This window comes from Neltuma alba, unplaced genomic scaffold (assembly GCF_004799145.2).
Source record: "Neltuma alba isolate B1F8T4 unplaced genomic scaffold, ASM479914v2 tig00013430_pilon, whole genome shotgun sequence".
In the NCBI taxonomy this organism is placed as follows: Eukaryota; Viridiplantae; Streptophyta; class Magnoliopsida; order Fabales; family Fabaceae; genus Neltuma; species Neltuma alba.
Genome location: NW_021637680.1, coordinates 366,455 through 385,365, shown reverse-complemented (window position 1 = coordinate 385,365; position 18,911 = coordinate 366,455). Strand labels below are relative to the sequence as shown.

The 18,911-nt window shown below is 28.5% G+C and overlaps 1 protein-coding gene across 1 annotated transcript; it reads right to left on the bottom strand.

Moving 5' to 3' along the window:
• Positions 1 to 3,885: 3,885 nt before the first annotated feature.
• On the bottom strand, positions 3,886 to 6,608 carry LOC114737323 (LRR receptor-like serine/threonine-protein kinase HSL2). The gene is made up of 3 exons (XM_028925238.1): positions 6,248 to 6,608; positions 4,959 to 5,206; positions 3,886 to 4,278 (listed from the first exon to the last, which is right to left on the bottom strand). Exons 1-3 carry the CDS (start codon positions 6,606 to 6,608, stop codon positions 3,886 to 3,888), a joined length of 1,002 nt encoding a protein of 333 aa, XP_028781071.1.
• Between the last annotated feature and the right edge of the window lie 12,303 nt (positions 6,609 to 18,911).

The following is an 18,911-nucleotide window of genomic DNA, read 5'->3' as shown; positions in this document are numbered from 1 at the left end:
TGTATATTAAATAGGGATAAAGTTGGAAAGTTGCTATATTTTAATGAAGAGTTAATGCAGTTTAAAATTTTCTTGATCTGTGTAAAACTTCTGAAAGTGCCATATAAAAGGATAGAGGAGTACATGTTAAACTTAGCTGGCAGCTCTCTAAGTGACTGAATCACAATTTTCTCTCTCTGACTTTGCAATTCACCTGCTCCGCTTTTTTAGGGTCAGTGATCCCATCATTCTTCTCTCTCTTCCCATGCACGGCCCAATAGAAGCATCTGACATGTTATGATTTGTTGGGCAGTGGATGAATAATGGGTGCACCTGAGAATTTTTTCAGCTTAGCCCCGCTTGCGGCTGCCAGGGTTGGAAAGTGGTTTGTTAGATTGCAACATTCACTCCAATCTTTTTTTTAAATAATATAAACTTCAATTTTTTAACCGGATTCTAATAAAATAATATTTTAAATATTTTTATATTTTTTTAGTCAATTTAACTAATTTTGATATTTAATACTAGACTTGAAAATTTAATCAATTTATATGGAAAAGTAGTACTATGACTTAGAAATTAAAAAAAAAAATCATTTTTTATTTATTTAAATATAACAGGAGGAGGAGGAGTATAGCTGGGCTTTTGCCTTGTAATTAACTAAAGCCTAAACATAAATTGAGAATTGTAGTGAAACTTCTTATTTCTTAGTATGTATTCTTGCAATCTAACAAAAGCGACATTTTATTAATACTAAAAAATGAATACAAAGCATCCAAAAGAAAATGGAACACTGGCAGCCAGAAAACAGTCCAAAAAAAAGGAAACAAAAACAATCCAAAATACAAACAGAGCAAAAAAAAGTACCGAGAAAAAAACAACTAAAAGAAAATTGGGAATAAATTTCTTCTCATTGAGAATTTAATTGGTAAATGGTACATAAGAACTTTGTGCAATTTAACTTTTTTAGTGAACAACTTAAATTCTCTTGTGTGCAATTCTGTTTTCTTGTGTCACACCGAACTTCTCATATGTGTAACCCATTTTCCTTTATATGCATGTTATCATCATTATGTGCAAATTTGACTATTATATCCAAATAATATTTTGCGCAAATAATCTTTCTTATATACAACTCAATTTCCTCCGTGTGCATTTTATTTTCTTTTGTGTAACACATTGTGCTAGGAACCACTTCCTAATTAATTTTCTAATGAGGAATTCATCACCAATTTTGCCAAGAAAAAAACAAAAATAATCTTTGAAAAATGTATTACAACATTTTAAAATATATTATTTCACATTAAATATTCTTGAGATTCTTGAGAAATCTAGGATAAATCTTCATTTGCAAATTTCCTAAGGATTGTCCTTAGAACTTTGTGAAGGATTGGGTCCTTCAAGATCGATAAATTTGCTCATAAAATGATCCCAAATGATCACAAGGTCCTTAGTGTACCTGTACATGTACAACTGCTATATCTCGTTTATTAAAAACATCTCCCATGGTAATCACCCTTCCAATGTAAGTATATATTTTTAGATTTTAGTACAATATCATCATGTCATGTCTGATTAATTATAATTACGTAAAATATCTCTTGCAAATCTGGTCCTTGCTAAAGATATAAAACCCAATCCCGAGGACAACCACCATTTACCAGTAATTTAAATACAACTTTCTTATACAAAATGTAAAAAAATAGGCCGCACCATGCATAATTTGCGAGGAACAAAAAATCTGACCAAACACTGTGTCGGATGAGATAGTGGTTCAAAGTGGTTCAAAGGTAATCAAAACAATCATATTAAAATAATATCATTTAATTGAAAATAGAAAAATACAACAACATTAACAATCATTAATAACAAAATACTACCTCCAATCCTTAATATAAGAGTCTATTTGACTTTTAGTTTGGTTCTAAATATAAGACCCCAATCCACTTTGTCTCTCATATTTATACATTTTTTTCAAAGTAGCCCTTCTAACAATGATAGTCATAGTCAATACACTTGATTAGCAAGGATATTTAGGAAAAACAACACCTATTTGGGACAAATAACTAACTCAACTTATTTTTTAATCTCCTCAAATTAGTCAACTAACTCTTATAATTAGGACCAGAGATAATACAAAAAAATATAACAATAGTTTGATTGTAACAATAATAAAGCACAACAATATTGAGAATTTTGATATTTTCAATTATCCAATAATTAAAATTAATAATCATTGATACTAAAGTCATTATTAAAATTTATTTAAATCTATAGTGATTGATATATTAGGAGCTCATTCAAAAAAAGTAAAACCATAGTAACATAATCATCCAAACTAGTTTACATTGATTTTCACCAGTTCAACTTCTGGCCAGTTCAATACTCAAATCTGATTAGACTACTAGTTCACCAATTTTCTATTTAAATTGGTCGATTTGGTTTGGTTTTTTTAATATAACTTTTTATAATTTTTATCTTATATTAACATAACTGATAATTGTTGATATCACAATTCTACTTATTTTAGAAATAAGACAAAACTTTCAAATTCAAATATTTTATATTAAAAAAAAGTACGTATCATTATATATACTCTACTCAATTTTAAATATAGAGTTAGTTAAAAAGTGTGTTTTAGTTCTAAATTATAATACTCTCCAACCACTTTGTCCTCCAAATTTATACTACACCGAGTATTTAATATAGGAACTAGATATCCAATTCAAGGATATTACAATTTTTTGGTTAAATTGGTTGATTTGGTTTTTTTTTTTTTTAAATATAACTTATTATAATTTTTATCTTATATTAATATAACTGATAATCGTTCATATCACAGTTCTACTTATTTCGGAAATAAGACAGGACTTTCAAATTCAAATATTTTATATACAAAAAAAGTACGTATAATTATACATACTCCACCAAATTTTAAATATTGGAGCTAGTTAAAAGGTGTGTTCTAGTCCTAAATATATAATACTCCTCCGGTCCTTAATATAGAACCCAATTTTTGAGTTAGTTTTGGTCCTAAATATAAGACCCATTTATCATATTTATCAATTTTCTCTAAATTACCCCTATAGATATTCTCTCAACCATAATCAAGTAGAAGAGAGAGGGGGTATTAAGAAAGATGATTATGATGTTTTAGGAAAAATGTGTCACTTTTCTTATAATTAACTAACTTACCTAACTTCTTTAATCTAATCAAATTAGCTAAATGGGTCTTATATTAAGGACCGGAGGAGTACTCTCCATTCACTTTGTCCTCCAAATTTATACTACATTGAGTTTTTAATATAGGAACTAGATATCTAATTTTAGAATATGAATGAGATTAATTTAGTTAGTTATTTATCATAAATATGTATTGACATCCCTAAACTATTTTTTTAGTCATATGCATTGGAATATCCTTTGGTGGAACCTCTCACAATTAATAGAGATATATTGGGGAAAATGAGAGGTAAAATATATCAAAGTCTTACATTTAGAACTAAATTTAACCTTCAATTAACTCTCATATTAAGAAGGATGAGAGAGGTAGTTATATTTTCTCCAAATTATCTTTATTAATTGCACTTATGAAAAGCGTTTCTATGAATAACACAAATGATTACAAGAGATATTATAAAGAAACCAATACAAATATTTTACAAATAACTAATTTAATTAATTTTTTTAATATACATTTGTTTTTCAGCTCTTGTAGCTCCTATACAAGAGAGGAGGGAGTAGAAGAAATAGAGAGAAAAGAGACAGTTGAAGATCAAATGTAATTCTCACATATATTTACATCCACTATCAATTCATTCTACAAAAATGATATGAGATTTACAAGTTACAGCATATTATAAGCCATCTCAGGCCCCAACATTTCATAACACAACAAAAATCTAGTTAACTATCATTATCATTATCTAACCTACTCTCCCTTTTGGAATTCTTTAGGAGAGGAACAGCATCAAAATGACCAAAATTCATTTCTACATAACCACATGGTTCTTTCAAGCTGAGCAATATATTCAGAACCTCCTTCATAGAAGGCCTACCAGCTGGCTCTTTGGCTGTACACATCACCCCCAGCTTGAAGACACTGCACATTTCCTCTAAGTATGAAGTTTCCTTAACATCTTTGTCTAGAACTTGTTCTATGTTGTTTCCTAGTTGAATCTGATGCAATGCCCATTCTGCAAGAGACGAGTGCTCATCTCCATAGTTAGCTTCTTTTCCTGTTGTCAGTTCCAGAAGGATAACCCCAAAGCCATGTACATCAACCTTTTCATTCACTCTCTTCGTTTGAGCATATTTTGCACATTCAATATGTTTTACATAGCATTCATATCAGTTTTGTGCAGTTTAAAAGGAAAGAAAACTAATTTGAAACTAAGCATTCCTTATTAGTCTTTCTGTTAGGTGACTCAAAAGGTGAGGGAAGGACTAACAAGCAATAAATTTGTGATTTTTGTAGACTAAACTGCATATTTACTAATTTTTCTATGATTACACCTAGACACAAAGCCAAGGACCAAATAGTTCATTGAAAACTAGAAGAGAAACTTAATCTATGAGGACTTGGTATTTGTTTTTGCCAACACTTGATCATTTTTTTCTCATCAAGTTCTTGTAGTATCACATTATTCTAATTAAGTCTCTGCAGTTTTTTTTATCAGTTATCTAAAATTACAGGATTTGATAAGAAATCATGTGAAACTAGAAAGACCTGATTAAAAAAAAAGACGATAAGGACCTTACTATAATTAAGTGAAACTGTAAGGACCTGATAAAAAAAATTACAGAGACTTAATTAAAAATCAAATGAAACTATAAAGACCTAGAGATTAATTTTCCCAAAGTAAAATATAGGCTCATGCTTTGTATGAAATCTAAAATAATATCACTCACAGCATATTAGCAGTACTACTGCCTATTATATATAGATTATACATTTGACTATTTGTGGCATTATTTACCTGGAGCAATGTAACCAAAGAGCCAACCACACATGACATGGTATCAAGTTGTCCTGGTTTGATCAACATCTTGGCAAGACCAAAATCTGCAACTTTTGCATTGAACTGAGAATCCAAGAGAATGTTGCTTACTTTGACATCACGATGAATAATGGGCGGTGAGTTATCATGATGCATGTAGCTCAAACCTTGTGCAATCCCAATGGCTATTTGCAATCTCCTTGGCCAATCAAGAATAATACTATAGACTGCAGATGACAAACCCAATGAGCCATTCTTCTTGTGCAGCCACTTATCAAGACTACGATGTTCCAAATACTCATATACAAGAAGTAAAGAATCCTCATTAGATATACAACATAGTAACTTCACTACGTTGATGTGACGAATAGTGCCTAAGATTTCAACTTCTGCAAGAAATGCATTCTCAAGCTTGTGATCTAACTTCCTGTTATTGCTTATCTTCTTCACAGCAGCATAGTCTTTATCATTGACAGCGACACAGTACATTGTACCGTACCCTCCTCTGCCTATGATGTTTTGGTCTGTCAAGGATGAGACAATCTTTGATTCTGTGGAAGTTAGCTTCTGGAAGGAAGTCAACTTCCATGAAGTGTCCAATTCTCACTTTCTCTTTTGGTAGAATTTCATCATGAAAAGTGATAACAAGGAAATTGCTATGGAGGCTACTATAGCAAGGCCTATGATCAAAGCAAGAGACACGGATGAGCGTTTGCTTGACTTCTGAGGAACAGAAACAGAATTGCACAGTTTAAGGTTTAATCCATCTGTGCTAGCGCAAAGGCCAGGATTGTTCACAAAGTTGGTGGCATAAGCAAGATTTTCAAATTCACTAGGAATCTTCCCAGTCAAATGATTAGAGGAAAGGTTGAGATCAGAGTTTCTTGAAAGGGCTAGTTGAGATGGAATTTGGCCGGATAATTGGTTTTTTGACAAATCTAGTAGTGCAAGGTGAATCAAACGAGTAACTGAATCTGGGATTTCCCCGGAAAGTTGATTTTGGCTCAATTTTAGAATTCTCAAAGATTTCCATGATATGATTTCAGATGGAAGCGGCCCAGAAAGTTTGTTCTGATCAAGAAGCAAAGTTGCAAGCTGAGAAAGACTGGTTAGCTCTTGCGAAATACTTCCATTAAAGAGGTTGCCACTTGCATTGAACACAACCAGATTCTTCATGGAAGATATTGCTGCTGGAATTCTACCAGAAAACTGATTGTAACTAATTACCATCTGTGAAACATTCACAGGCAATGTTTCAGGAAGCTCCCCTGTGAACTTATTGTCATTGATCATTAAAGTTGACAAATGCTGAGATTCCCAAAGGCTGCTAGGAATTTCACCAGAGAGCTCATTGTTATATACCTTCAACTCGAACAAGCTGCTACAATTGCCTAATGATTCTGGTAATTCCCGACTGAGTTTGTTGTGATAAGCTGTTAACCAAAATAAACTGCCATGGTAACACAAGTTCTGAGGAAGACCACCAGTTAAACTGTTTGATGCAAGTTCAAATCTTCTGAGGCTTGAATGGAGCCCGAACTCTGGAGGAATGTTGCCAGATAAATTGTTGAAGAAGACGCCAAAATCTATTATGCAAGGGTGGAGAGGAAAAATATGTTTTCTTCTCATTTTCTCTCCATATATGGAGAGAAAAGTTGAGAAGAAAATAGACTGTGGGACCTATTTTATTTTTTCTCCAACTTTTTTTTCCTCATCCAAACAGGAGTAAAGCCACTTCTCCTCTTATTTTCCTTCCTAGTTTTCCTTCATTCTTTTTTTTTCCATCCAAACATAGCATTAAAGCCAGAAATATTTTGGATTTATTTGTGAACAGGTGACTTCGTTTTTCTTTCCACTCCCTTTCATTCGAGGGACCAAAAAAAAAAAAAAGCTAACAACCCATTTGTGATTCCTCAGCTGCAAATTTTCTGCGTCCGTTTTTACTCATAGTTTTTGAATATCGGAACTAATTAAATACTATACTTAAGAATTAAATAATTTGAAGTAATTAAAAAAATAATAAATTATTTTAAAGTATTTATATTTTTTTATTTTTTTAAAACTAATTTACCTCGCTTATAATTTAATATATAATCTAATAAGGCATATAAGTATTTTAGAAATATTATGTGACTTATGTTATAATTAAGTAATTTAATAATTTTTTTAATTTTAAAATTATTTAACTGATTCTTATATTAATTATTAAGAACCGGAGGTAGTAGTTTTTTTCTTAAATATAAGATTTTAATCTATTTTATTATTTTGTCTTTCATTTTTGTGATTTTTCTCTAATTAATTTATTTAATTTATAAATTGGTAGATAATATAATGTTAAATTGGAGTATTTTAGGAAGATCATGCCAATTTGTTAGTTAGTATTACATTTTTCTAAAAACTAATAAATTGATTGGAAAATTGTTTAAACATCTCCTATTGCAAATTTATTGTCCAATGGTATTTAGAAATTCAGGTTCGACTCTTCTACACTTCTGTATGTCATATTTTAAGCTATACAAACAGTTGAAAATATGTTGTACACATCGGAAGAATAGTTGGGATTAAAAATATGTTGTAATTAGCTTTTTAAACAAATTTCAAACACATAATGCGGAGTTTTGTTTTAACAATTTTCTTAAATTAATCAAGGGATGATATCTAAAGCGTTCCTTTTTTAATAAATAATATGATTTTTCTTCTTATTTTGTCTCTAAATAAAGCATTCGATGATAAGAAAGACTCCTAATTTCTTCATCCATCAATCTGGTTTTTCAAAACCCAGGACCAAGGTTGATTAATCCGAAGAATCGTGCATGAGAATTATGGAAGAAAATTAATTATTTTGAAAAAAATCTTGAATTTAAAATTTACAAAGAATGATCAATATCTTTGTAAAATCCAAATGGATAAAATTTCCCTTGCAATTAGTGACATGGTTAGCTTGTAAATTTCGGAAGATTAACCGTAATTTTTAAAAGATTACTTGCAAATCAGTTTGTAAATTATGAAATGGTTGCAAGTAATACAATACCATTAGCCAATATTGGATTTCGAAGCCGCCCTTGTAAGTTGTGATATCTAACGAGGTTATCTAGCTTAACTAAATAATATTACTTTAATTAATATTTAATTCACTATCAATTAAATTAGTTTTAACTAAATAGAAGAACATATTTAAAATTGATTTATCCAAAACGAACATATCTTATTAAATTAAATTATTATAAGTGATTGAAAAACATTCCTAGCATCCATCATAATATCATCATGAATGGAATCATTGATACTGTAATTTAAAAAATTAAACATATATATCCTCAAATAAGTCCAATCAAACTATTTATAAGGGAAAATAACACTTTTCAGATTCTAAATTATGTTATAAAATTATTTTTGTTCGGCAATTGGTTGAGACCAATGGTCTCCGCCACAATGCAAGGACTCAGGCATTAGTTTTCTCCATCGCAATTAAATGATTACGATAAGTCTACTCCTGAACAAGACACTTGCTGCCAGAGTTGGAAATTGGTTTGTTAGATTGCAGTATTCTCTCGAATCCTTTTTTTAAAAAAAAAATATAAAATTCAATTTTTTAAGTGGATTGTATAAGGTACACTTTCAAAATGTCTAAATATTTAATATATTTTTTAAAATTAATTTTATGTCTCTCTTATCTCTGTTTTTCTACTCATTCTCTCTTTCACTTAGGGGTGCTTAAGGCCGGTCCGTCCCGGTCGACCTGTTCTGGTCCTGGTCTTATTGAGACGGGAAGGACCCGTCCCGAAATTTTTCAGGACGAGACAAACCGGGATGAAACAGAAAAGGGACCGGGACAGGACGGGACACGGGAGAGGATCATCCCATCCTGGTCCCTTTTTTAAAATTTTTTTTAAATTTTTATCCTATTTATATAATATCATTTCTTTCATATTTTTTTAAGATTTGAGACTATTGTATGGAACTATGGATATATTTATTTAAAGTTTTTATATTTGTTGATGATTTGAGATTATTGATGATTAGAATTTTTAGCAAGTTTTTATTGTGTTAAAAGCTTTTGTTTAGAGTTTTTAACGACTATTATATGTAATATTTTGGACTTTTATTTAAGAGTACCCAAACAAATAAAAAAATAAAAAGATGTTTTTATAAGGTCTAAGCTCAAAAAAATATAATTAAAAAAATCTGATTTTATTTTAAAAAAATTAAAAAAATTAAAAAAAAACTTCGAGACATTCCGGTCCCGTCCCGATCGGGATCAGGACAACAACGGGACGGGCCGAGACACAGGACAGATTTTCTGTTCTGTTACTGTTCATCGGGATGGAACCAGGACGGGCCTATCCCGGTCCCGATTCGTCCCGTGAACAGTCCTACTTTCGCTCACACTCTCCATAAATAAAAGTATATTTTTTATATATTTATTGTTTTTATCAATTTTAACTAATTTTGATATTTAATACTATGACTTGAAAATTTATACATTTATATGAAAAAGTTAGTACTATGACTTAGAAATAAAATTTAAAAAAAAAACATCTTCCTTATGAACATGACAGGAGGAGTATAACTGGGCTTTTGCCTTGTAATTGATCAAAGCCTAAACGTAAAGTGGTAATTGTAATGAAACTTCTTAGTTCTTAGTTTGTATTACTACATTCTAACAAAAGCAACATTTTATTAATACTAAAAAATGAAGAGTTCACTAATCCGCAAGTTTTTATAGTTTTAACCAATTTTGAATTAGATTCCTATAGTTTTTTTTTCTTTTTATCAGGTCTTTATACTTTCACCTATTTTTAATTAGGTTCTTACATTTATTTTTCTTTTTATTAAGTCCTTATAATTTCACTAAATTTTTAATTAGGTTCATGTAGTTTTAATTTTTATTTATTAATTAAATATAAAATTAATTAAATAGAGTAATACTGAAATATAAAATATTAATAATTAAATTAAATTAATAATTACATAATAAAAATAAGTAATATAATTAATTCAGGAAAATTTTTGAGAACAATTAATTTTTTTGCTGAAAAAATAAAATTATTATAATAATTCATTATTTTTAGAATATTATTGTTTATAAACTAATATTAAATAATATATACTATTTTATGTTTATAGAATAGTACTATTAGAATTTATAAAATAAAGAATAAAAAAGTCAGGGACTTAATTAAAAATAAGGTGAACTTATAGGGACTTGATAAAAAGAAAAATAAATGCAAAGACCTAATTAAAAATAGATGAAAGTATAAGGATCTGATAAAAAGAAAAAACTATAAGGATTTGATTCAAAATTGGTTGAAACTATAAAAACTTCCAGATTAATTATTCCAAAAAATAAATATAAAGTATCCCAAAAAAATAGAACAATAGCAACCAGAAACACCAAAAACAAAAAAAGAAAACAATTCAAAATACAAACAGAGCAAAAAAATATAGAGAAAAAAGAACAAAGAAAAATTGGAAATAAATCCCTAATTGAGAATTTAATTGGTAAATGGTACCTAAGGATTTTGCATAACTTTTTTAATTAAAAAAGGTTTAGATGAATTGAGTCTCATAAACTCACCACAATTAGAACATGTCTTCAGGTTTAGAAAGCACTTATAAATCATTCACTAACAAAGTGTTTATATTGACAATGAGATTTAGGGGTGTTTGGCAACCCTCAAATCACAAAACAAGACAAACTCATCTACATATTTATTTCGTAAACTGTAAAGCACTTCTGAAATCATAGTTTGGTTTTGATCTAAATATTTCCTTAAACTCATAATTTTATAAGTTATGAATTGATTTCTTATCAACTAGATCAATTTTTATTAATGATATGGATATAGTTAATTATGAAGCAACTTGGGCTTCCAGATACGTTTGATGTCAGCGAACCCAGATGACCGAAGCCCACAAGTTTGGTGAAAGTCAAGTAGGGAAGGAGCGCGTCTTTGTTGAAGGCATCACGTTGTAGGAATTTCCACCGTGAAAAGAAACAAAAGATGTCGACGCAAGGGAGGTTAAGGGGGGCCAGTGGAAGACCTTGACTTACGAAAAAAAGCCAACAGCCCATTTATTATTCCTCGGCCACAAATTTTCTGCGTTCGTTTTCCCTCAGTCTTTGAATATCGGAACTAATTAAATGCTACTATACTTAAGAATTGAATAATTTGAAGTGGTTAAAAAAATAATAAATTACTTTAATATTTTTATATTTATCATTTTTGTTCAAACTAATTTGTCTCATTTATAACTTAATATATAATCTAATAAGGCATATAAGTATTTTAGAGATATTATGTGACACATGCTATAATTAAGTAATTTAGTAGCTTTTTAATTTTTTTAAATTATTCAAATGATTCTTATATTAATTATTAAGAACTAGAGGTAGTAGTTTTTATTTTAAATATAAGATATTATCTATTTTATGATTTAATCTTTTATTTTTATTATTTTTCTCAAATTAATTTATTTAATTTATAAATTGGTAGATAACATAATGTTACATTGAGGTATTTTAGGAACATCATGTCAATTTGTTAGTTAAATAACTATTAGGAGTATTGCATTTTTCTAAAGACTAAAAAATTGATTGGAAAATTCAAAATTGCTTAAACATCTCCTATTGCAAAATTTATTGCTTAAACATTTTAGTATGTATTACTACTTTCCAACAAAAGCAACATTTTACTAATACTAAAAAATGAATACAAAGTATCCAAAAGAAAATAGAACAGTAGCAACCAGAAACAGCTAAAAAAAAAAAAACAAAACCAATTCAAAATACAAACAGAGCAAAAAATATAGAGGAAAAAGAACAAAGAGAACGAGGAAAAATTGGAAATAAATCCTAATTGAGAATTTAATTGGTAAATGGTACTCCTCTGGTCTTTAATATAAGATCAATTTAACTAATTTGATTAGATTAAGGAACTTAGATAAGTTAGTTAATTATAAGAAATGTGACACGTTTTTCCTAAAATACCATAATCATTTTTCTTAATACCCCCTTTTTATCTTGTACTTGATTATGGTCGATGGAGCATCTATAGGGGTAATTTAGAGAAAATTGATAAATATGAAAAATGGGTCTTATATTTAGGACCAAAACCAACTCAACAATTGAGTTCTATATTAAGAACCAGAGAAGTACTTGATAATTTTATGCAACTTAACTTTATCAATGTATAGTTTAACTTCCCTTATTTGCAATCATGTTTCCTTGTGTCACATCTTCTTTTTGTGCAACTGAACTTCTCATGTGTGCAACCTATCGTCCGTTATATACAAGTTATCATCCTTCTATGCAAATTAGATTCCTGTATCCGAATAATGTTTTGTGAAAATAATTTTTTCTATATGCAACTCAACTTCCCTTATACACATTTTATTTTTCTTTGTGCAACCCATTGTCCTAAGAACCATTTTCTAATGAGGAATTCATCACCAATTTTGCCAAAGAACACAACTAATCTTTAAAAAATGTGTTACTTCGTTTTAAAATATATTATTTCACATTAAATATTCTTGAGAAAACTGAGATAAATTTTCATTTAAAAAATTTACTGAGATTGGTCCTCAGAACTTTGTGAACGAGCCCAATCCTTCAAGATAGATAAATTTGCTCATAAAATGATCACAGTGCCCTTAGTGTCCATGTGCATGTACATGTACAACTCCTAGATCTCGTTTATTTAATAACATCTCTCGTGGTAATCACCATTCCAATGTAAGTATATATTTTTAGATTTTAGTATAATATAATCATGTCTGATTAATTATAATTAGAACTGGGAATCAGGGCCAGCTCAGCCCCCGAGGGCCAACCTGGCCCTCCAGGGTTGGCGGGTTTAAAAAAACCGGCCCTACAGGGCTGAAATTTCAAAAATACCTCAATTTACTAGGTTCGGCCCTTAAGCTAACGAGCTCAGGGCTGGCTCGCGGGCTTTCGGTTCGTTTAAGGAAAAAAAATGCTATTTTTCATATTTCTAATATTTTTGTATAAAAAATGAAAATAAACCAATTAAATTATTAATAAAAAACATAAATATGAATAAAATTAAGTTACAAATACAAAATATCATCATATATAAATATCCATCAACATCCAAGAATATCTAAAATATTCATTAACAAGATAACAACATCCAAAAGTTTCATCTATAGTGTAAATGTGCAATAAACAAACACTATTATTAATCTTTTAAAACTTCATTATCGCTATAATCAATTACTCTTCTTCATAAGTATGCTTTTTTTTCGTAACAAAAATATCAACTTTTTCTTCTTTATAGGAATTTCACTTTTAAATTTTACAGTTTAGCTATTATTTTATTTTAATTTGAGAAACATTGTTGGTGAAACTCATAAATTTCTAGTTCAAATTATAGAATTACAAGTTATATAAATATAAAAATACTCTCTTATCAAATATATATAGTTTAAAAATATTAACATATATAATATAAATCAAATCATTATTAAAGTCCAAATTAACCCATTTTTTAAAAATTTAATTAGACAAATTATTGTCTAAAACTAAATAAATCAAACCATTCTGTAAAATTTAATTTTAAAATGATAATAATAACTAAGTATTTAAAATATCATTAACAATATAAAATATTAATAATATTAGAATTACACAAAAAAATTTTAAAAATAAAAAAAAATATAAAAAGGCCTAAACGGGCCGGCCCTACAGGCTAGCCCTGTAGGGCTTGTTTTCCATTTGAGGGGAAAAACTTCAAGCCGGCCCTCATAATTTTCGGGTCTAAACAGGCTGGCCCGACTGACTCGATCTGTTTTTTTGGCTCTAAATTTATAATTATGTAAATAATCTCTTTGAAATTTGGTCCTTGCTAAAGATATAAAACCCAATCCCAAGGACGGCCATTTTACCAATAAATTAAATACATCTTTCTTATATAAAATGCAAAAAAAAAAAGGCCGCACTATACGTAATTTGGGAGGAACAAAAAACTGAACTAAACATTAAAACGATTGAGGTAATAATTCAATAGTCAGTGGGTTAAATGGGAGAATTGTAATTAGGTCCCACTTAAGGGAATTAAATACAAAAAGGTCCCTTAAAATCATGAAATTATTCTGAAGTCCCAAGAGACCTTTTTACAATAAATTTTATTTGTTTAATTATCAAATTACCCTTCTTCTTTTTTTAAAGTTTGCATTGACAACTAAAAGAGCAGTGGTTGACAACTCAGGGTGCAAGGATTGACAACTATCGCGGCTGGTTTGACAACTCATGGTGTGATATGCTGAGAAACTGTGTTGTCAAACCAGCCGTGATAGTTGTCAATTCTTGCACTGTGAGTTGTCAACCACTGCTCTTTCAGTTGTCAATGCAAACTTAAAAATGAAGAAGAAGGGTAATTTGATAATTAAACAAATAAAATTTATTGCAAAAAGGTCTCTTGGGATTTCAAAATAATTTTATGATTCCAAGAGATCTTTTTGTATTTAATTCCCTTAGATGGGACCTAATTGCAATTTTCCCGGGTTAAATTAGGGTCAACTCAGTCATATTAAAATAATATCATTTAATTGAAAATAACAAAATATAATAATATTAACAATCACCAATAATAAAATATAAGGAAATACAATAATAGTTTGATCGTAACAATAATAAAGTAGAATAACATTGAGAATTTTGATCTTTATGATTCTTTAATAATTAAAATTAATAATGATTGATACCAAAATTATTATTAAAATTCATTCAAATTTATAATGATTGATGTATTTGGAGCTGAATAAGAAAAAATAAAACCAATAGCAACATAATCATTTAAACTGGTTTGCATCAGTTTTCACCAGTTTAACTTTTAGCTAGTTCAATACTCAAACCAAATTAGACTACTAGCTGGTTCATTGATTTTTTGGTTAAACAAAATAAATTACTTTAAAATACTTATATTTATCATTTTTATTCAAACTAATTTATCGCACTTATAAATTAATATATAATCTAATAAGACATATAAATATTATAGAGATATTATGTAACACATGCTATAATTAAGTAATTTAATAACTTAATTTTTTTCAAATGATTCAACTGGTTCTTATATTAATTATTAAGAACCGGAGGTTGTAGTTTTTATCTTAAACATATGGTTTTTTTAATCTATTTTATGATTTTATCTTTTATTTTTATTATTTTTCTCAAATTAATTTATTTAATTTATAAATTGGTAGATAACATAATGTTATATTAGAATATTTTAGAAATATCATGTCAATTTGTTAGTTATAACTTTCAGGAGTATTACAATTTTCTAAAGATTAATAAATTGATTAGAAAATTGTTTAAACATCTCCTATTGCAAAATTTATTGTCCAAAAGTATTTAGAAATTCAGGTTTTTGAGTGGGTGCAACTCTTCTTCAGTTGTGTGTAATATATTTTAGGCTATGCAAAATTAAAAATATGTTGTACATACCTGAAGAAGAATAGCTGGGGTTAAAAATATGTTGTAATTGGCTTTTTAAACAAATTTTAAATATATAAATGGGGAGTTTTGTTTTAACAATTTTCTTAAATTAATCAAACGATTATGCCTAAAGTGTTCCCTTTTGGAATCTGACAACACTCGATGTTGCAGACATATATCCATTTGGCTAAAAAAGTTATTCAAAACAAAATCGAATATGTCTTTCTTGACATTGTATGTTAGATTGTTAGGATACACCATCCAAAGTTATTCTATGTGTCTAATTTAAGTATAAATTTTATGTTATTAATGGCATGTAAATAAATAACTATAATATTTATGTGTGAAATTTGAGATCCATTCTTGGGCCATAAATAAAAAGAAGAATGATGAGGTTTTAAAAAAAAAACCACTAAAAAATCTCAATGATAAGTCAGAAGTTATTATTTCTTACATTAGAATTTCTTATTACATGCAGCTTAATTGTTATTAGGATTTTTTAGTAATTATGTTTTTTCCTTATGACTTTATTACAATTTTTCCAAAATAAAATCAGAGATGAACTGGTTCTGACAAAGGAAAAAGGAAAGAGATCCATTAATATAATGAATTGGTTTTTTTTTTCTCATGTGGCGTTGTGATCTTTTTTTTTTTTTGCCAATAATATTTTATTTCCAAGACAACATTGTAATTGTATTATTTTGTTGAGATACAAAACGGCGGTGCATAAACCCTTTTATCTTCTCTCTCCATCAAGTTCAACAATCCCTCTTTTCCTGGTTGGTATGTCTCTATCTCTCACTCCGCCTTCTGCTATTTCATCGTCCATCCCTCTCTTGGCTAGGTTAGCCATTCGACTTTGGACATTTAGAGATATGAAACAATCGATTGCATTTCCTTAGTCTAAGGTCGACTTCAAGGCCATTTCACCGCCTCCCTGCACAATTGATCCTCACTAACGGGGTTAATAGGTGTTAAACGATGATGTGTCCAATTAATATATGTGGCAGAAGCTAATTGGTTAACTGGACCAACTTGACCTAATTAACTGGACCTAAGTTTTGTTCATAATTTTTTTGTGATTTTTAATGATAATTTTTATTTAACCAATTGGGTCATATGGTTCGGACAAAAATTAAGAAATAAGATATTTTAGTGTTATAAGAGTTTTCACATTATGCTTATAAAAAAGAGTTTTCACATTACATATAAATGACTTACAAAAATTGATTTGTTAAAGTTTTTGCAGTTATATATATGGATACATAATCCCTCAATTTATATGTAAACTAACATGAACTTAGCAGTTAAAAAAAGTTATGTAATTATATGAAAATTAAATATATTTCTATGTATATTTCCCTGAAATTAAAATAAAAATAAAAATGAGGAGCCGTATTAATTATTGTCTGTGAATGAACGGCATGGCTCACTATGAATCTCTCATTATTCACAAGAAGTTATCAATATTTGACTATAACGGCAATTTTCAAAGATGTAATTTGGATTTAAACTTTTGACCTATATGCCCATTTTATCTTATCCTTATTATTTGAGCCAATCAGTGCTAATCTAAAGTTAAGGTTTATTCAACATCTTAAATTATTTTTCTAAATGTATTCAGCATTTTAAAATATCTCATTTTTTATTTAATATTCCGAAATATTTTTCTAAGTGGGTGCTGAAGATATTGGTTGAACTTTACTTAAATTTATAATAAATGTACTATTTACAAATTATGCACCGCTTTGACTTTTTATTGATCTGTTTGGTAGGTGAAATTAAATTATGAAGAGGATGAAATAAAAAAGATGCTCTTTTTTTTTAACCTGAAATAAAAAAATTGCTTTACAATTTATTCAGGTGCTGCAGAACGGAAATAATATATTAATATCCCTGTAGTCTACAATCCTCGAACTTGCCTGACGACTCAGAAAAGACAGTCAAGTCAAGGGATGTATATTTATTTTTTTAAAAAACTAATTTGTCTTCTTTATAAATTAATATATAATCTACTGAGGCATAAGTATTTTGGAAAATGGTTCACGTTTGAGAAATTTCCGCCGTGAAAAAAAGACAAAAGTTGTCGACGTAAGGAGAGGAGGTGGAAGCCCTTGATTAACGCAAAAAGCCAACAAGTCAACAACCCATTTGTTATTCCTCGGCTCCAAATCTTGAATATCGGAACTAATTAGTAATTACTATACTTAAGAATTGAATAGGTTGGAGTGATTTCAGTCCCAAAAAAAAAGAAGAAAAAAAATAACTTGGAGTGATTTAAATAATAATAAAAAATTATTTTAAAGTATTTATATTTATTACTCCTTTAGTCCTATTTATAAATCACTTCCAATGTGTTTCATACACATCAAGAAAAATCTTAAACTTCATTAACTCTCATTTAAAATTCAACAACTTTCTAACTTTATCCTTATTTACTATACATTATACTTCATATAAATAAAGTCAACATAATAATAAATAAAAGGTAAAATTACACATCCATACAAAAAATTTCTCTCAGTGCCCTATAAATAGGATCAAAAAATATATTTTCTCTCTGTCCTGTAAATAGGACAAGAGGAGTATTTTCTTAAATTAATTTGCCTCTCTTATAAATTAATATATAATCTAATAAGGTATATAAGTATATTAGAGATATTATATGACATATATTATAATTAAGTAATTTAATATTTTTTTTGATTTTTTAAATTATTTAACTGGTTCTTATATTAATTATTAAGAACCGGAGGTAGTAGTTTTTATCTTAAATATAAGATTTGAATATATTTTATGATTTAATCTTTCATTTTTGTTATTTTTCTCAAATTGATTTATTTAATTTATAATTGGTAGATAATATAATGTTATATTGGAGTATTTTAGGGAGATCATGTCAATTTGTTAGTTAGTATTACATTTTTCTAAAGATTATTAAATTGATTGGAAAATATTTTAACCATCTCCTATTGCAAAATTTGTTGTCCAATAGTATTTAGAAATTCAGGTTCGACTCTTCTTCATTTGTGTATGACATAATTTAAGCTATGCAAACAGTTAAAAAAATTCTATACACATCTGAAGAATAGTTGGAGCTAAAAATCTGTTGCAATTGGCTTTTTAAACAAATTTCAAACATATAGTGGGGAGTTTTGTTTTAACAATTTTTTTAAATTAATCAAAGGACGATACCTAAAGTGTTCCCTTTTTAATAAATAATATGATTTTTCCTCTTACTCTGTCTCTAAATAAAGCATTCGATGATAAGAAAGACTCCTCATTTCTTCATCGATCAATCTGATTTTTCAAAACCCAGAAGCGAGGCTGATTAATCCAAAGAATCATGCACGAGAATTATGGAAGAAAATTAATTATTTTAAAACAATCATGAATTTAAAATTTATAAAGAATGACCAATATTTTTATAAAATCCATATGGATAAAATTTCCCTTGTGATTGGTAACAT